The 20,919-nt window shown below is 37.6% G+C and overlaps 1 protein-coding gene across 1 annotated transcript in view; it reads left to right on the top strand.

Annotated features, from left to right (window-relative positions):
* The window catches only part of LOC110164517 (inactive dipeptidyl peptidase 10), a 44,473-nt gene that overhangs the window by 14,926 nt on the left and 8,628 nt on the right, over window positions 1–20,919 (top strand). The window contains exons 6-15 of the mRNA XM_055165936.1: window positions 7,239–7,291; window positions 7,730–7,799; window positions 9,362–9,482; window positions 11,155–11,309; window positions 11,387–11,484; window positions 12,464–12,587; window positions 14,491–14,532; window positions 15,691–15,795; window positions 18,017–18,108; window positions 20,794–20,841. Of these exons, the coding sequence (XP_055021911.1) occupies window positions 7,239–7,291; window positions 7,730–7,799; window positions 9,362–9,482; window positions 11,155–11,309; window positions 11,387–11,484; window positions 12,464–12,587; window positions 14,491–14,532; window positions 15,691–15,795; window positions 18,017–18,108; window positions 20,794–20,841 (908 nt within the window). The remainder of the gene's footprint in view (window positions 1–7,238; window positions 7,292–7,729; window positions 7,800–9,361; window positions 9,483–11,154; window positions 11,310–11,386; window positions 11,485–12,463; window positions 12,588–14,490; window positions 14,533–15,690; window positions 15,796–18,016; window positions 18,109–20,793; window positions 20,842–20,919) is intronic.

The raw sequence follows: 20,919 nt of genomic DNA, 5'->3' as shown, positions 1-20,919 counted from the left end.
AATCAATCAGAATAGTTATCAGAGAATGACAGGAGATGCTATGGGGTTCAGAGCACTGCAGTGGTGAGAGATAGGAGAGGAGTGGGTGCAAGTAAAGGGATTTTATATTGCCTTTAAATGCTTCAAGGCAAGCTTTTGTGACCAGCGGGCGAAAAATAAATTGGTTTTCATACGAGAGCATGCATTTTGAGGTAAAGGATACGACCACATAGGGACAACTCCTCCTCAGGGACTGTGTCTGTTTGAATATGTTGGGTTTACATGACATCACAACATTGTATAATCCCCATAGATTAAAATTGATCTGGAGGACAAGTCGGAATATAGTTCAAAGTATTCTCTGTCAGTATAAATAAACAAAGGTGATTTTTTTTTCTTCACAATAGCTTCAGAAAGTGCTACTATTATTCAATCCCCAAAAACGTGATAGTTGTCAGTTGAAATGACTTTGAGACATAAGATTTAAAGCGCTGTATCTGATTTTTACAGTCTTAAAAAAATGCAAAAAAACAGAACTAGTTCATTTTAAACAGTTGCACACATGCATTCAAAGCATCCTTATTTTTCCCATGATAAGTTTATAAGCCCTTTTCAGAACTTTGTTGTGAAGTTTAGCTTTTTCAACTCTGCACTACGTAAATGCTCAAGATGTTGCATAATCGTTTAACCTGCCTAGGTGTGTGTCATCCATAGACTTCACATTACTCTGATGTCACGGTCTGAATGCAGCAGTAGGGTGTCAGGTTAGACATTTTATGTCATACTGTTGAATATTATAGCCAGTGGAACAACATTTCCATGGAAACAGGCAGGTGGAGATGCAAGCATTCTCACAGTTAGAACACCTGTGTCAGTACAATTACACAAGCAAATTGAAAAAAAACCCCAAAAAAACAAACAAACAAAAAACAGTCTTTTGTTTTAGCTGATTTTTATGGTTATAAAGCTTGAATATGGTTAGTGTGTACATGGAGCCAATTCCAAACAAATAATGATGTGGTTAAAAATGTGGATCATAAGCTTGGATATGTCTTTGATATTAGTAAATCTCCCATAGAGTTATACAGGCCCCTACCCTCCATGTGAAATTATGACACAATCTAATTCTAAATTGTGAAAGCAGTTTATTAAGCAGAAACAGAGGAGGGTGTTTGTCAAGAACAGAGGTGAAAATATATAGTTTGGGACTTAGGGAGGGATGATGTGTAAGACAATGGAGCGCGCCTGCCAAGATTTCTCAGTTTAAAGACAAATAGAGAACCAAGCTCTGCAGCAGTGTTCGCCGATGGGGGTATCAAAGGCTGAAAACACAAGTGAGAGAAAGGGACAATATACATAGGAAACAGGCTATTTTCTAAGCTCTGTACATGATCCTGCAGTGGAACAATCATATCCACTCTCTGGTAGAGAAAGGAACTTCTGTAATTGTGGATTTCTTTTGTCACTGCGTATTCTTACAGTCTGTGCAATTCTAGAAACTAAATAGACCCCCCCCCTCAGTGTTTTTACAGAGAGGGGCATTATAGCAGGTAATGGGTATAGGAAGATAGAGGATTTGTGGAGAGAGGGGGAGAGAGATGCTGACTTCATATACTACAGCTGTACATTAGGGCTGCAACTGTATCTTGTGTATTTATTGGTGAACATAAGACACTGTTTATTCTTTCAGCCAATGTTTCAGAGTCTGTAGATTCTAGACAACCTTACGATTATGATCTTTTTATAGTCATGATTAGTCGATCCATTGTTGCAGCTGTAGCCGACCAAGTGGAACATGAAATGAAGAGGCAAGATGGTCTTTTGGGGAGACCAGTCAAGTCCGTGTCCTCGTTTATTTTGAAGAGCCAAGAGAACCAGAACCATTTATAGGAGACAGGCGGGTTCTAGATGATGGAGCAAGCCTACATAAAAAATCCCTCAAAGAGCCCTATATGGATATGGTATAGGCAGGTTGGGAGATATTAAAAAATCAAATCATGATCTAATCCCGTGATATGCTATCTCGTGATTCAGTTCTTTTCTGTTTAAAGGGCCCATAGTACGCTATTTTCTGATTTATCATGTATGTCCTCATTAAAAACATACTCGTAGTTGTGTGTTGGGTAAAAAGGTAGCTGTTAACTTGAAAACTACCACTTCATGACATCACAAGGTGCAACAAACCATTTTGAGCTTTGGATTAACGTCTGAATCAAGCAAAACACATCTCTGGGTATGTTTTTAGGAGTTAAGAGCATTATGGCAGTCCTGTATTTTTGCAACATAGGACTTTTGCAGTATAGGACTAATGCCAGTATTAGATTTACAATTAGACAAACTTTATTGATCCACAAGGGAAATTATTTGGACACAGTAGCTGACACATCACAATATAATATAACAACAAAGTGAAAAAATATAAATGGTAATAATGAATTCTAAATAAGTAGCAAAAAGATAGCAAGCGACCGGTGTCAAAAAGACATAATTATATAAATGTATATGGACAAGTCAAAATAAATAAATGTAAAATCACAACTTTATACAAGAGGTAATAGGAAGACAGTGCAACAATGATATGATTATTAACAGGACATAGGGTTATCTGTTACATAAGGGTGAGTCGTTGTACTGTTGTATGGAGTGTGGTTTGAATGTAGTCCTGTATCTCTCACTGTTTGAGCGGAGCTGCAGGAGCCTGTTGGAGAATGAGCTTCTCTGTCCTTCTACAGTCTGGTGCAATGGGTGAGCAGGGGTGTCCATGATGGAGAGCAGTTTGTCCAGTGCTGTGGTGCTGTGTGCATTCGCAGCCATCTTTGTGTTTGTGTTAGGACCCTCGTGAAAAAGAAATGGATCCTCTCAATGTGCGGTCTTTAAATAAATAAATACAATCTGGAAGTTGCCAGGGGCTCTGGTATTATCATTCTGGTTGTAAGAAGTGGTTTACATAGAGCTGACGATCTCAGTAGCTATTAATAAGTTCTACACAGACTACAAAGCCATTTTCAAGGCATCCAAAGAAAGAGTGTATTGTTGATTTGTTGGTGCACATGAACATCAAATCAATCTATTTTATATATTCTTTTAGTGGGAGCCCTTTCCTCTAGTTATTTATTGAAATAAATAGAATTCCTGCTAGATCCTGGTGATGTAATTACTAATATATATGATTTCTTGGTGTAATCTTAATTCTTTCACTGCATTTCTCTCTTTTGTAATCTGATTTCGTATATCCCAGAATCCCCTGGAGTTTTCCTGCAGAGGGAGCAGGTAGGGAGGGCTCTATTAGAAACACTACAGGAAGAATATTTTTCATCATGATTGCAAAATGTATAGGCTATACTCTTTTCTTGTGCTATTTCATTTATTTTTTAATTATGGTGCTGTCATATAACATGGGCTAGAACCTTTTAAACTACAAATCACTATTAACAGTCATTAAATTAGTCATAAAATGAATGATTGATTAGTCACTATTAATCCAGTTGTTGCAGTCCTATATCACAACACTAACACAAATTCTTTCACTGCATCTTTTGCTCTTATAGGTCTGTCGACTTAGCGTTCAATACATGATAAATGGAACCATTATTTTTGGGGGTCAATATTTATCATTTTTACTTTTTGCTAGTAGTGAGAAACGTTTTGTTATTGTTTTGTTAGGGTCATCAGAAGTATCAAAAATCAGATACTAATAAATAATAAAACTAGTATCGAAACTAGATACTCGATTGAACAGTATTGATACCAAAAAATTACATGAACAGGACAGAAATCAACCTTTCATGAGTAGCTTTAGAATTATCTTGCTGTATCAGAACAAGTATAATACCACATACAAATGGACAACTGGGGATACACAGATACACAAACCACATGATAATATATAAGAAAGTATTATTATTTAATATTGAAAGTGACATTGTACTGTCTACAGAAAGAGTGTTTTAATTATAATTGTGGCACATTAGTCTATTCCTCCTTTGTAATGAAATGGAGTTGGAAAGTTTTGTATCGTGAGAACACAATATTCTGCACTACGATCAGATTTGAGCTTTTGGGGTGGAGGGCAATCCTACTAAGGGTATAATGGCATTCAGTATTATCTTTTATCAACATATTTTCTTCAGCAATATATTGTACTTCAAAATGTGTTATCGTTTTGTGTTATCGTGACAGGCTTACGCTCTTGTAATCTGATTTCTTATTACCCAGAATTCCCTGTTGTTTTCCTGGAGAGGGGGCAGGTACAGCTCGAGTAGAAACAGAGGATAAGGAGGAGCGATGTGCAGAGGATTTATGACATGTTACTGGCAATCACATTAAAATTCTCCAAGCCTCCCAGAGACAGATGCTCAGGGTACCACAGTTTATCACCTCGACATGCGATTGTGCTCACCTCCACAGCAGCTTTTACAATGTTAAATCATGGCCTGAATCATGGCATTTATAAGCAGATCATAAACGCGGTACAGGTGGCAGTGCCCTTGAAGAATGCTTTTGATGAGTTTTGCCGACTGTACTTGTTTTCTGCAGCGTTTGACCTTTCTATGTCTTTTCTGGTTGTTTTCTTTTCGCTCTATCATCAAGTGGTTCAGCTTTATTCGCACAGTGGCTTTCTTGTTCAGCTCCTTACGCTTTGGTCTTGAGTTCAAATCAAATATACATTAATGCCCAAAGGGAAATTTGTCCTGAGGAAGTGCTGAACAAATTGCAGCTGTATACAGTATATACAGTAGAAGAAAACCAACAAGGATATACATTACGGGGCTGACCTTGCCTGGCAAATCCAGAATAATATATCTCTCTGTATTTCTTACAGATTGATATCTGTATGGTCTCCACACCCTCTGTTTTGTCTTAATCCCATCCAAAAGTGATTGTCCAATCAGAATGTCTAATCAGTAACACATGTGCTATGAATGAGCTTATTGGTCACCTATTATTTACAAATTCCTATTCCTTTTTCCTTTTGTGCCCCCATATGACCAGACCATGTGTATCCCTGATCGGCTAATCCACATGTCAATCATGTACATTTAAAAACTGGGACTTATATCTTCATAAAGTATTGAGGAAGTGTGTATCCTTCCCAGGCAACGGCTAACCAATCTGATCACCTTTTCTCTGTTATGTATTATGTATCCATCCATCCATCCATTTTCGTCCGCTTATCCGGGGCCGGGTCGCGGGGGCAGTAGTCTAAGCAGGGACTCCCAGACTTCCTTCACCCCAGACACGTCCTCCAGCTCCTCCGGGGGGACCCCGAGGCGTTCCCAGGCCAGCCGAGAGACATAGTCCCTCCAGCGTGTCCTGGGTCTTCCCCGGGGCCTCCTCCCGGCGGGACATGCCCGGAACACCTCCCGAGGGAGGCGCCCAGGAGGCATCCGAAACAGATGCCCAAGCCACCTCAACTGGCTCCTCTCGACGTGGAGGAGCAGCGGCTCTACTCCTCCCGTGTGACTGAGCTCCTCACCCTATCTCTAAGGGAGCGCCCAGCCACCCTGCGGAGGAAACCCATTTCAAGCACTTGTATCCGCGATCTCGTCCTTTCGGTCACTACCCAGAGCTCATGACCATAATGGTATTATGTATCCATTGTGTTTTAATTGTAATACTGAACATATTCATGAGGTTCAGTTTCCTGTTTATAGGTACCATTTTGAGTACTTTTACTATTCACAAGTTAAAAATGTGTTGTGCGTGAGTGATGGTGATGGTGCAGATTGGCAACTGCGCTTCCGTCAGTCTGCCCCAGGGCAGGAATTGTAGCTTAGCACCACCACCGGGTATGGAGTGAATGAATAATTCTCTGTAAAGTGTCTTTATGACATATGTCTGTGAAAAGGGCTATATAAATGAAAACTTACTTACTTACCCCCATTTCACAGTTGCTACTGACTGCTATTAAAATCAGGCAAATCACTTAGCAAAAAAAAAGTCAAATCTGACCATTTGAAGGTGTACTCTGTAGCTTTTCTTATTAAAGGTATATCACCCGCTTGTCTCCATGGAGATGTTGTCACCTGGAATGTATGGCATTATACTTATTTAACTCTGTAACAAAAAACAGGTGATGTTACTAATCAAGGTACAGGTCAGATCTGGAATATTTCTTTTCTGGCAATGAAAACTCTAAGCAATAACATTTCCACAGAAACAAGCAGATGGCTGACCTCTCCTCTCAAAAGTGACACAGTGCACCTTTAAGTGAAAATGATGCAAAAATCCTCTAAACAAATGAATCCATAAGCTTCCTTGAAAGGAATGGACAAAGCGATCCATATTGGTTTTACATCAGTGGCTCCGTACCTCCTCCCATCAGAAACAATATGAAGACTTACCACTTTTATTTCTATTACAACAACCCCACCATGTATTTCCTCTTGTATACCTGCAGCTTTACTAGTGCTAGATCCCTACATTTCCCCACAACAAACAGCTGAGAAAGAAATCCAATTTTGTTGCTAAGTGTGCTGTGCAGAAGATGTGACATTTCATCCCTTTGGGGACTAGTTTTCATGGAGGCTAAGGCTTTTACAGAGCCAATGGGCAAATAGCCTGCTTCCCTTTCTTTGTGTGCGGAGAGAAGCAGAGCAGATCAATAAATAACGTTGAATTCATCAGGTAAAGTTGTGATCAATGGAGCCAGAGACACACACGGACACGCATACTGAAGCACCCACATCGATTCTGCTCTTTAATCTGTTTCGCTGAGTTAATTTAATTATTCATCGAGCAGCTGCGATGGAGTCAGTGGAGTCAGGGTTGCGACAGCCTCTGTGAGATAGATATTAACTGTAATGATGCCACTTAATGAGAAAAGTCCTGTTAAGACTTTCTCCGCTTTGTGTTTTCTGTGAAGACCCTCAGGCTCTGTTCATGTGTGACCTGACGCAATATCATGTACAACACACTGACTCAATATAACTGAAGTTTAGTGCTCACTGACTGGCTTTATAAAATTTAAGTTGAAAATACTGAAAGTTATCTTAGAAGTACATGCACAATGTTTCACTTGCTGCTGCTTTATTTTGATAGAAAACACATTTTTGTACTAACAATGTGTTTGAGTAATTGGCTTCGCTCTGCAGCCAGAGGCGCTGCCTTCAGAGGTTTAGAGTCAAAGTAAAGCACGGTCTCTTATGTTGCTTTCTGCTCAGGGCCTGTCTCATTCACTTAGTGCATGTGTGAGCACTAAAATGTGTCTGTCATTTCAGTGCTGCACACCCGTTTGCATGATATGTTTACTCTTCCAGGTGTTCACTCAGTCCTTCACAGCCTCCTATGCCATCTACAATGTGGCGTCTGGGTAGGTAGAATGAGGAATGCTACTGCATGGATGCACTGGGCATGAGACCCATGGACTGTAGACCTGACCCCAGCATCTGAGCATCATGGCGTCAGACATGCATCTCTCATCCGTCTGCTTTGCAGGTCCCACAATAAGGTCTGAAACAGAAGTTAAGTCTTTGCTTGACATCCATGTTCCCCATAGACTCAGTGAAATACTGCTGGAGGAAGATTTTTCTCAATATTTTTAAACCTGGTTTAACGTTTTCAGTAGGACCTGCAGTATTGATCATTGCCTGTAAATGCCTTGAAGGAAAGCGCTTGCCTGTTGAAGACTATAATCTTCTATATAAAAGTGTTGCATGAACCAGCCGTTGTTCTTTAAATGTTGCATCTACACTTCTATACTGGTATTGACCTGGTCCTCTGTTCTCACCTCTGTTATTGTGTGTTTTAGAGAGCTGCAGGATCTGAGGGAGAAGGCCATGCTGCAGTACGCCTCCTGGGGACCACAGGGAAACCAGCTAGTAAACCTCTTTCTCACTTTAAACTCATTTAATTTATGAACAAGATCCTATTTACGCTCTGCATGTTTGAGCGAATTGGAAACAGTTCATTTTGACATTTTCTTAATGACAACATCATTACCTGTCATCATGAACTGGATCTGAACTCAGACCTGATAGTCTTCTGTAATGACTGTTTAACATGAGCTATCATTTATCTGAACCTCCCTGTGCTGTTATTAGCCCCTAGCCCCTGAACATTTAGTGACTGGTGAAATATAAATTGGCTCACTTAGATTCATTCACACTTGAATACCAGAACGGTGTCTGTTGTGATTGATTCTATTAAAAGCCCTGCAAATTATTTCAAACCATGAGTCAGGAACATGTTTTAGTTTGAACTTTTACTCCCAACCACTTAGACCTTTCTGCCACTGTGCACCTGTCTAGGATAGTGTTATGCACTTGTTTCCTTATAGTTCTCCAATCTCTGTTTTACTACGGTACTTGCTTTTTGTGACTTTTGAAAATGCTCCATGACAGACAATCAAGTGTCTGGGATAGTGTCAGTAACAATGTGCTGGATTGGAAAAGGTGACCCGTTTAGTACTTTTGTATTAGTTATTATTCAAGAAAGTCAAATTTTCTTGGTTATTTTACAGCTTTTACTATACAGTGCATGATGTAAAGAGCATTAATCTATAATACATTAAAATCAGGTACAGACCCTTTAATTGTGAATGAAACCAATAATAACCATAAGCACTGTTGTAAAATAATTATCACAACTGTAGAGGCAACAATCTCTGATTTTCTATATTTTTCCAATCAAGATTGAGTTCACACTGCACATTCTAATTGTTTTTGGAGCTCTAAATAGGGTTATTAACACCAAGGACACATAATTGGAGACACCTTCTGTTGTTTGCAGAGGAGATTATATCACAAAAAGCAGCCCTTGAGATTTGCTAATTGCTCCATTAAAATTGCAATTTGGATTTCAATCCAATTGCAATTAACCTTGCAGCCCTAATATAAATAACTTTTTTTAAGTAGCACAAATTCTTTGAGGTAAAAAAATATAAAAGGTCTCATGATGATAACATTTTACACAGTTTTGTTTTAAAGGTGCGCTCTGTAACTTTTCTGATGGAGGGTCTACCAAATGGTTTATTATTTTGCCTGGAATGTTCCACTGTACGCTATATATTTTCTTCCACTTATTCTATTGCAAATGAGCGTGCCTCTCCATCTTACCTATAACTTGGCCAGGTGATTTTCCCTGCGCATCTCCATGTCAATACTTTAATGCCATACTGTGGAGCTTTATGGGCAAGGCAATAACATTTTCATGGAGTCAAGCAGGTGGCAGACCTTCCATGTTTTACTGATCTTCCTACAATAAATTTGACACAGTGACATCCATATTGGCAGAAGAGAGATGTACTGACTCTAACTTTAGTGAGTTGGCCACTGATTCATCCACACTTGGAGTCCAGCCCGTGTTCACAGAAGCAGCCAATGGGAGCCTTTAATTTTCCCATGTTTGATAATGGATTTACCCCTGTCTGTGTCTGTGCCAGGCCTATGTGTTTGAGGGCGATATCTACTACAAACAGAGTGTCACTGCCAGAGCCCTGCGCCTCACCACCACAGAGCCAGAGGAGCACGTGGTCAACGGCCTCTCAGACTGGACCTATGAGGGTAAGAGCAAAACCAGCTAATTTATATAGACACATGGAAAATAATGAAGATTTAATCAGGTTAAAGCTACCACCTTTAACAGTAGATGGCAGACGTGAACCCTGTTCCCGTCTCCTCACCTGGCCTTTGTTCAGGCTCCCTTGTGCTCTCTGGTCTTCTATCAGGCCAAAGATGGCACACTACCAGACAGCAGTAACACAGATAGCATCAAGTAGTGTAATATGGTGTAATGTGAGAATACAACAAGGTCTGGTCAATCCATGTAACTGGAAATGATAGCTTTAAAGAAGACTTATTGTGCTTGTGTCTGCTATAAATTTATAATCTATGACACCCATGGATCATTATCATTAGAGCTGACAAGTCACCCAGGAAGTGTCCAATGGGAGCTAATGTTGTCATAAACGTAAATGCCATGAACAAGAAGGCTTGAAGTTATTGGGATCTCCGATGGATAGCTGCAGATCAAACTAGCTAGCAATAGATTTTTTTTCATTTGTTCCAAAATTACTATGCAAAGCTGCTGAATCACGTGCGTATCATTGATTATGTAAATAAAATTGTAGAACGCTGTGGCTGTGAAAATAGGGATTGATCGGCAAAATGGTATCTGGCGATTAAAGATTGGTCAAACATGAACAAATGACTCCAAATCCAACTTCGGGTTTTAGTCACCTGAAGTGTGTGGAGAAACAACTTGCGTTTTAGTTATGTTTGAGAGAACAGGGTGCAGAGAAAATGGGAAAATGGGAGCTTTGCTGAGAGCTTAAAGGAAATAGAAGAATCTAAATTTAACCGGGACAAATTGTTTCTTTTAGTGTTATTACAAAGTTGCGGGATAATACATAACAATACTTATGACTCATACTCAAACTTACATAAAATGTATGACTAAGTTTTATTTGTTATTGCCGTGTTTACATTTTCTCCGCTTTCTTATCTTTGAATCACTAAATTTAATAAAAGTTTTTTTTCATTGATCCCACAATCTTACACTGTGACTGAACCGCAATCTCCTACATTTACCTCTCAGTAGTATGGTCACCCCTAAAGCCTTTCATATAAACGCACTGCCTCTGTCCTTCATTCTGCCTTTTCAGTTGTGCCCATCCTATCTCCACCACAGCAGCAGATTCATCAGCCTCCTTAGCCTCTCCGTCTCCTTCTCTTCTCCACCACCACCAATGTGTAAGCTCAAGGGAGGAAACAATTTATTTTACAAGTCATACTCTCTCCCTCTAGCATTTGCAGAGATCTCTCTATCTGCATTTTTCATTCATAAAACTGTCCAACATATACCAAGTGATGTCATGTGATGTGATCTTATCCAGTTTAATATAACTGCAAGAACTAAAATTAATTATTTTGAGAATTTTAGTAGCAAAAATAAGTGATTTTAATCCAATCTATACTAAAATATTAATTTTAAGTATTTTAACTGGCTGTTAAATTTTAAATGTACCCAGGAGAATTGACATGAATACAGAAATATGAACTGACAAACAAATTTGTGCCGTTCTAAACTACGGGGTTAGCAGTTTTTATGCAGAATAAGACGGTAAAGTGTTGTTTGTGGAGGAAATGATGGTACTTCAAATGTGCTCTACTGTACTTGACTCTAATGTCTCTACTTCTTGAAATATGCGTGATATGTTGTGTCTTTCTCAAACAGAGGAGATTCTTCTGACATACGCTGCCCACTGGTGGTCTGAAGACGGTGCTCGGCTGGCCTATCTCACCATCAACAACTCTGCCACTCCTGCCATGGAAATACCACACTTTTTAGGCAGTCTTTACCCGTCCAACATCTTTTTCCCTTACCCAAAGGTAGAGACTGATTTGAAAAGATTTGTTTCTGACATGGGATGGTACTTCATATCTTTTTGCTTCACTTTTGCTGACAGGCTGGTTCGAACATCCCATCTGTGAGTCTGTTTGTAGTCAATCTATACGGTCCAGCTCATACCCTGGAGATGTTAGCGCCGGACTCATTCAAATCCAGGTAGCCGACTTCGGGAAAATCTACACTGCAAAAAGATGAATATTTGCTAGAATTAAAATTGCTTACATTCACAATTTTTGTCTTGATTTGAGCTGTTAAAGTAAGTGGTCAAATGGTTGCCAGCTGGTCTACTACTTAAAAGACTTGTACCTGATTTTGAACCATGAGTCTGGAACATGTTTTAGTTTGAACTTTGAGCCTTAGTCCTTTCTGGTGCTGTGCCCCATATTGCACCATAATACAGAAACAACTGTCTGGGATAGTGTCGTGTGATTCTTTGCAGACAGCTCTCCAATCTCAGCTCTAATTTTTTTTTATCACTTTTGATAATGCACCATGACAGAGAATGAAGTATCTCCCATTGTGCAAGTTGTTTCCCAGGAGTTGTATGAAAAGTAATGTAACTCTGACCTGTTGGTAGCTTCTGTATTAGATGCTACATTACAAAATGCTCTGTAAAATGCATAGAATATTTATTAGTGTCTCAATTAATTTCTTATTTAGCTGCTTTTACTATATAATCCATGATGTAAATAGCGTATCTTTGTCTAGAACATATTAAAATCAGGTACAGGCTCTTTTAATCTTATAATATTCTGAATTTGTGCTGTCATTTTGACTTGATTTTTTGCAATGAATTCTACACTTTTAGACTCATGATGTTCAATGCAATCAGACACATGTCTAATCCTCATCTCTTGCATCAACTGCCAGAGTTATACTGCAAGACTATACATACTAAAACCAGTATCAAAACTAGATACGCAATTGAACAACTATCAATAATGAAACAATCCCATATATAGGATAAATTTTCCTGAATAGTTGTTGTCAGTCTACTTCATCTATACTAGAACTAGTATTAAAAACTATTATTTTGTTTGGAAAATTACAGTACAAAATATTGAGCCTTTTCTTTAATATCAAACTTTGAAATTTGAGGTATGTAACATCGCTACTCTCTGCTTTGTTTTTTCAGGGACAGTTACATCTCCATGGTGACGTGGATCAGCAGCACACGTCTGGCCGTTCGTTGGTTAAACCGAGCTCAGAACCAGTCAGTGCTGTGTGTGTGTGAGGCCACCACTGGAGCCTGCTCAGAGGTGAAATACTGACATATGTGGCTTATAATATTCAACCTGGTTTGGACATGGTTAGGTCCATGGCGTGGGGGTCTGCTTCTGCTTGCTGAAATGTTTTATAGTGCACCTTTAACTTGGACTAGACTCAATCACTAAAGAATAAAAAGGACCAAACAAATTCTAAATCTGAACTAAACATAACTGTAAACGCACCCTGAAGAGAGACCTTGTTAATCCTGGTTCGGTTAAAGCTGATTTTAACATTTTAGGGCGCAGTCACACTTCTGTTTATAGTTCAGTTTATATCAAATTTGGGACTAAACTCAGAATTAAATCTGGTGTAGACCACTACTAGAACTTGACCAAAAGAGGTCTTCACCAGGACTAAGCTTAGCTCAAACCAGGAGCAAACCAGGACTAGTGTGAACACACCTTTAATCCTGGCCTAGACCTTGTTATATTTACATTGTCATAACGTAGTCCTGGTTTGTTGTGGTTTAATCCTCAATAAGACTTGCCTTAATCTCTTTTAGATCTGGTTTACCGTAATTCATTGTGTTTCCAGTAAACAGACAAATACTGAGACCCCAACCTCTGAGACCTCCCTGGACAAGTCTAATCCCAGTTAAATTTGTAAAGGCGTTTTGGGAAATCTGCTCTATTTATTCTGTATTGTAAATTGAGATTGATTTTCTACACTGTATCTCACAAGCATGAAAGAGCTCTTCTCCTCGTCTCCTCTCCTCCCAAAGGTTTTCTAAATCTCACCGATACTGGATAAATCAATTTTGATGTATCACTTGGCAAACCATTTTCTGCGTGTATCTAATTAATTGCCCTCTTGCACAAATTGATTATTCACCATGTATTTGTCAATGAGTTCTGTGCCCATCTAACATTCATTCAACATGGGTATGAGATGAGCGACAGTAATGTGTAAAGTAAGAGACTATAAACATAATACTAAATGTCACTGAAAGAATAGAAAACATGTTTTACTTACTTTACTTTTCCCATGTATTTGAGCAAAATCTGTCTTTCCCCAGCACAGATATATTGTATAAGAAACTCTTAGTGTCAAAATATGTCTGCTGCATGCTGTCAGCATATAATTATTTGGAATTTTATTGTGCAGTAATCAGGAAGTGTGTGTTAGGATGCTGGTGGCTTAATTTTGAGAACAAAGCTAACATTTATTTTACAGACCAGAGTAGCAAAAATCTACATGGAAAGTTGTGAAAAGTGCTTAAAACTCATTATGTTGAACAAATAGGATGCCCAGAATGCACGGACTTGTGCAAACTGTTTAAAATGAACTAGTTCTGTTTTTTAAGTTACTTTAATACCAATTAAATCAGCAAAGTACAAGAGACTTTTCTATGGTAGTTAGGTGATCACTTGAAATTATGTTTTTCTTGAAAGTGTGTTTTTTTTTTTTTTTTAAAAAAAAAAAAAAAGAACAAAAAGCAGCTTCTTGCCATTTAAATCATAGCTTGGGTCACAAACTTTCTTATATCTTCAAATCTGCATTTCAGTATGGGAAATAGACAAGAATAATTTCCTTAAATGTTAAAATCTTTACTGACACATTTCAAAATGCCCTCTCTACTGAGTGTTTGCTGAAGTAAAAAACATTAAGTGAAATATATTTTATACCATATTGCAAGTTATGATTGATTTTCTTAAACCTTTAAATCTCCTGGGCTTATATTTAAGGCCATATGTTGCGTGAGACGAATTTTCAGTTATATATCCCAGGATTTGTTCCACATTTTAAAAGTAGAGCATTTTCTTTTTCTTAGTTCCAGTTATCTGTTGAGGCTGTTTTGAATAATTAATAAGAGAGAAAAGCTTTGTTTACACAGTTCTGCAGATGCTGTGTTGAATTCAGTGCTCGACTAATGTTTATTCTATCTCTCAACAGAAACACAAAATGACTATGGATATAATGCAAAACCAACGGCAGGTATGTGTTCATATGTTACTAAAACTAGGCCTGATACTTTGCATCTGATGTGACAAGCATTCTCTCTAAAGTACTCTGTTACTTTAGTTTCATTTGCACTTTGTTTTAATGCAGTCTGGCTATAAAGAACTGACTTGCATGGAACTACAACAGATGCACAGATTTGTACAGTTCACATTATATTCAAAAGCGAGCACACATTAACAGTTTTTCATTTAGGCACTCTCACTTTTTACTATTGAAAATCAAACACCTAAACAGGACCATGAATGCTCATGTTGACCACAGGCTCCTGAAAAACTGTTGTTTAAATCCATTTTGTATTTTACCTTAAGTTTTCAAACAGTTTAAAACCTTTCAGACTGTGTTTGCTAATGTGTGTATTTTGTTACCATGGTAACTGCTGAACATTCCTCCATAGACACACATACAATACCCCGTAGACTAATTTTCTTGTTTGAAGATAGTTTGTCTTCTTATTTAAGAAGATATCTGCTTGAGGATTTAAGAAATTTGCATATTCCCAGTGCAGTTCTTTTTAAACCACCAGCAATTACAACATATTGCACACATAATAAGTAAATAAATCTACTAGGGTTGTTGGCCATTTTTTTATTATTCAACCTTATTATCCTATTAGGATTTTAAGGATTTATATGCACAACAGCAAAAAGGAGAAAGCATAGAGTGAGCATGCCACACCCCCTTTTATCCTATTGATCAATGCACAGGGTATGTTTTTGATCAAACAGAATTTCTTTAATCAACCAGAACCCTAAAATCTACACTAGTTGAAACTAGCCTGTCACAATAATTACTATATTGGCTTATAATTCAATATATGAAAGATGGAACAATAGTTTTTGGAGGTCAACATTTATTCCACTAGTGTGGAACTTTTTTTTTCTGTACTATGATTTAGGGGGTTAAATAAATTAATTCTATTACTTTTATTACTCATTGTCACTTGTCTTTAATTTCATCAGCAATATATAGCACTTCAAAATTTGTTTTTGTGACAGACTTCGTTGAAACTACTCAAATCATGATGCACTGGTTTCAACTTTTGTTCCTAGTTGTAGTGTTTAGTAATTGGCAGCGTTGCAGTTTCTGGTGTTTTGATGTTTGATGTCGCTCTTTCTCTGTCTCTGGCTGCAGGATTTGCCATTGTTCTCCTCAGAGGGCCCTGTGTTTTATACCATCCTTCCAGCCAAACAAGGAGCCAGCGGGGAGTTTCATCACATCGCCAATCTCTCTGCTCAGGTCAGAGTGAAAAAGGAATTGGATTAGCATAATTTCTGGGAAAATGTGAAAAATGTCTTGCCAGAATACGTTGGAAAAATATCTTTAGCATGGGGAAAGATCCTCACAAAGTCCTTAAAATCAAGAAGGAATATTTTGTCTGAATCCCATCGAAGTTTAGCTCGAAGGTGTACTGTGTAAATTTTCTGTTCAGGGATCTGTGACCTGCTTATCTCCATGGAGATGTTATTGCTTTGTCTGAAATGTTCCACAGTATGGCTTTCAACGTAGTTATCTATCACATAGATCACATCTATTTTTTGATTTATCAAAATTCCTCAAAATTGTGAATAACAAGAAACTTAATCCTCTTTAAAGGCCTATAGTGTTTAAATCCATGTTATACTGTTCCCTCATCACAAAAATACCTGAAGAGGTTTTATATGTCATCCATACCTGTTTGAGTAATCTTGTGATCTTTCCTGGTCCAGGCCCTGTTCATAGCCTCCTATGGCAGTCCAGTTCTGTGCTATGCACAATGCTCAGCCCACAAGCCCATGTCATTCATACTCACGCACAGCATTTTTTCACAAGTGTATAAAAGCATGATACAAAACAATACCCTTGACAAACCTGATGCAATGAGCAATAGTTTCATTAGTGGAATGCACGCTAGTTAGTGATAATAATGTGATAGCACTCTAAAGAGGGAGTGACTTTGCACGGGGAGCAAAGGGAGGGGGACTCACAGCTTCAAAAACAACATGAAACTTAAAAATGAAAAATGTTAATATGTTGTTTTCAGCAAATATAGCATTTTCAAAGCATTAAAAGGTAATGGTGATCTAAATATGTTATGAGATACTTCATTGAAATTGTTCCCCTCTTTAATTTGGGAACCAATAAAATAAAAGTAAAATTGTATTCATGCTGATTTTGGTGTGTGGTTGAACTGAATGCTCTGAATGAGGATAGGGCATATCAAACAAAATACAAATAACATAATATTGATACTGGAAAATTAGCAGGGTTCTGTCCAATTCCAAGAGAGGGACTTCATCACATCACATTAAAGTACTTTTATTAATCTGAGCTAAATTATCCCACTTATGCAGCAATACCATATTTGCATATTGCATATTTGTCTTTTTTACAGAATTGGCATAAAAACGCAAGTGTATTCAACATCTTATTAATAATAAAAAGAGAGGCTGCTTAAACATTCTCTTTGGATAACTTCAAATTAAAAATAAATAAAAGCATCCTGCATCTCCTATTGTCACTGTTTATTAATCAGGCTCCTGGTATTGTTGAAATATATTGTTTTATTTTTTGTCACTCTTCTATGTGTGAATTCAAGGTGCACTATGTAAGTTTTCTGATGAGCTGCCTGCCACCCATTTTTCTGTTATTTATTTATTTGACTGTTTCACAGAATGGCAGCAACTGTGTCTGCCTTGCATTTATTTAATTACAGTCATTAAAAGTCGATAAAATTGAAAATAAAATTGACTGCATTGTTATTGTGAACTGACTTGCCTCTTCACAGATCTTAACCATAACTAAGCCTGGTGGCGCCATGTCTTCATCAAGACAGATACATTTAATGCCACTGTGGAACATTCCAGGCACAGCATTAGAGGATGGGAGACACTCCAGCAAAAAAAAAAAGCATTTCAAAATGCACTAATTGCAGTTAATAATAGATTTTTTTCAGTATCACATTACATAAATTTGTATTGTATTTGTCATTTGTATTGTTTTCTTGTGATTTCAAAATATTTGTATATATTTATTTTTTTCAATGCTTTTTCCATCAGATTTTTTAATTCATTTTATTTATTTATATTAAATTCATTATTATTTATCAGAACAGTGTACAATTACATTAAGCATAAGAGCAGAGATCCTTGAACCAGACAGTACCTTGACATTCCATCTGTAGGTCTTGGGGGGAGGGGTAATCGTGTAATATATACAGTAATACTTTCAACTCTTGCATCATTATCATCATCAAAATTTTGGCTAATCCCAGAACTAAACTTGGACTAGACAAGAACTAAAACTGAGTCTACATCAGGACTAAACCAGGATCAAACACAACCTAAGATTACTTTTTTTTTTCACATTTCCCCTGCCCTGGTTACTATGCTGTTTGCTGTCCTCTCACACACACTTTCCATATTACTATTTTTATTCAGGGCCTGTCTTGACTCTCATCTTTCTTCTCTATGTTACTCAGCCTGTCACCCCGACTGTACCACCGAGATTTCTGACATCGGGGAACTGGGATGTCACCTCCCTGTGCGCTTTGGACGAGAAGGCTGCAAAAATGTATGTGAAAGACCAGTCACCCTCCATTTCACAAAAACTGCATCCAAACTGCATTGGACAAGCGAGTAGAAAACTGAATATAGTGGTGGCTAGCATTTAAAAGCATAATTTTAAAACCAAAAACCTGTTAGATGCAAAAGATTATGTAAAGTTAAAACTATGTATGCAAAAGTATGCAAGACCAGTCACGCTCCTGCTCCATGAACCACTTCTTACCAAAATTGGACAAGCGAGTGTGGAAAGCTTAATGCAGTGCAGCTACCATTAAAACGGGCTGTATTACGCTGTTTTTTGCTCTAGATAGACAGATGCTTAATCGACCCCAAAGGAAATTCAGATGATTTGATGTTGTTTCTCCTTAAAAACTTACCAAGAGTTTTGTTTTGTTTCATTCACACATGTTTAACACATAACACACATTTGTACACTGAGTTCTTCTCACAAACTGAAAACACTCCACCTTGCGATGTCATGTGATAATACAAGAAGTGCTCCACTGTGTTTTTAAACTCCATACACCTTCATTAGAATCATTTGGATTATTTCAGAAATAGCTGATCAGGTAGCTGTTAACTTGTAAACTGCCACTACATTTGGTTTATTAAGTGAATGGCATGGCATTTTGTATATGACATTACAATCCCATGCCAGTTATGTCATAAAACATATACGTGAAACAGGGAAAATTTTCAGCATATTCAAAAAAGAACACAAAGCAGAATGTGAGACGGAATTAATAGGGGCAAGTACAAGAGTGACACAGAAAAAACCCTCTGGTTCGAGGTGCCAAATGAGGAATCTAACGAGGAGATTTACATCTGGCAACTCACCTCAAGAATTAACTCATGATGAGGAGACCCAAGAAGAGTCTTAAGACTTATAAGCAGCATAAAGATATAAAAAAATTAAGAAAAAAAGATGGAGTGTATGTTTTGGTTTTACCCAGATCTTAAGTAACTGCTACTAAATACTAAATCAAAAATTTTTTGTTACTACACTGTATATATGGTGTTTACTTTCATAGTCCTTTTTTTTTTGGCAACTTTAGTGAAACTTTAGTGTAAATTTGCACTTTTGTGTCCAAGAACAGCCAAAAACTGAGTGTGAGCTACATCCTGTGGCCACTGTGATTTCAAGTACTATGTGACATCACACAGCACTGCCTTGATTACAGCCAGGTGTTTAGATTCAACAAAGTTTTAAGTGTGGATACACATTAGACTTGTTCCTTATACCTCTAGACTTTCCTGCTCACATTCTGCTTTCTGTTCTATTTTGCGTGCTGAAAGCTCTTCCTGTTTCATCTATATGACATCGCAAGAGGGAAGCATTTTAAACTTTGGAGATGTATATAAACTAAGGGTTACTCAACCATGTGTGAATGACGCAAAACACAATAGGTTATGTTTCTCTCTATAGTATATAAGGTTAATGTGAAAGCAAAATCCACAAAGGAAAGTATATGGTTAAAATAGCTCAGTTGCAAAAAATTAAGGTTTAGAATAACACAACAACATGCTAGACCTGTCAGTCTCTAGCACCATCAACTCAAAAACTACACCCAAGATTGGACAAGCGGGTGCAGAATGCAGTGCACTGTATGCACGTTTAAAAGTTGTAATTTTAAAAAGCAAAATCCACTTTCAGATGTACCTGTTAGACGCAAAAGATTATGGTTAAGGTTTGAAGAAAGTTATTCTAAAGCTAGATCCACAAAGGAAAGTATTCATGGTCACAATAGCTCAGTTGCTCTATAAAAAATACAGTTTAGAATATAAAAAAAAATAAAATAGTATGGATAAAAACAGCTCTTTAAGGGTATATAAGATTTCTGTATTAGGGGAGCAACAGTGAAGGTCTCATTTAAGGTGTTGGCAATTATATGGTTTGTTTTTAAGTTAAAAGCCACATGTTGAAAGCAAATAAGTGCAGATTGCCCAAGGCAGCTGTAGTTACAATAGTAGTTTGCCACCATCAAGTGTGGAGTGAATGAATAATGAACTGCAAAGCACTTTATCTTGAAAGGAGTGCTATAAATCCAATGCATTATAACAATTTTCTTAATTAGAACTTAAAAATCTACTCAAGTGACTGTAAAGCACCAACAGGGCCAGTGGTTGGAAAGTGGCTTAATGAACTGATTACTGTCATACACTTGGAAAAACTGCGCTTTTTGAGTGAGACGTGAACCCTTATTGATTAAGTTGAAATCTGTATTTAACCATGGTCAAACATTAAACAGCAAAACAGAGATAAGGTCTTCAAAGGGTCTCTAGTGAGTCAGAATAAAGGATGAAAACAGTCATGTCCACTAATACTAATAAAGGTTTTGTTTTATATCTTTAATTTCCCCTCTTTTGCTGTAAACCTTTGATAAAATAAATGGACTCAGATCTGCACCACTACAGCCCACTATTTTTAGATCAGTTATCAAATCCCAATGCTCTACCCATGCTTCCTTACCATATTAATTAAACAGTTATTGTCATCTAATTATAAAAATCAATTCCTGCCATAGGACCATACCCAAGCAGCAAATCACTCCTCAGTCCATTAAAATGCTGAAATATGTAAAACTGTTCCTTTCTTCCTTATAAATAATTCATGCTTTGGATAATTACGGTGAACTCTCAACACCCCGAGGTATTGCCATGTTGACTAACTTGTTGTGTATCTGTTTTTCAGTTATTTTCTGAGCACAGAGGAGTCCCGGCAGAGTAGACATCTGTACAGGTAAACATTTAGCTGTCAGCTTGTTTTTCATGTGTCAAAACCAAAACAAGAGACATCAGACAGTGTAGGTATAATACT

This window comes from Boleophthalmus pectinirostris, unplaced genomic scaffold, assembly GCF_026225935.1.
Source record: "Boleophthalmus pectinirostris isolate CB_2022bp ecotype Guang Dong unplaced genomic scaffold, ASM2622593v1 HiC_scaffold_8, whole genome shotgun sequence".
Lineage (NCBI taxonomy): Eukaryota > Metazoa > Chordata > Actinopteri > Gobiiformes > Gobiidae > Boleophthalmus > Boleophthalmus pectinirostris.
The sequence above is the reverse complement of the archived record's forward strand: the minus strand, read 5'-3'. Positions and strand labels throughout refer to the sequence as shown.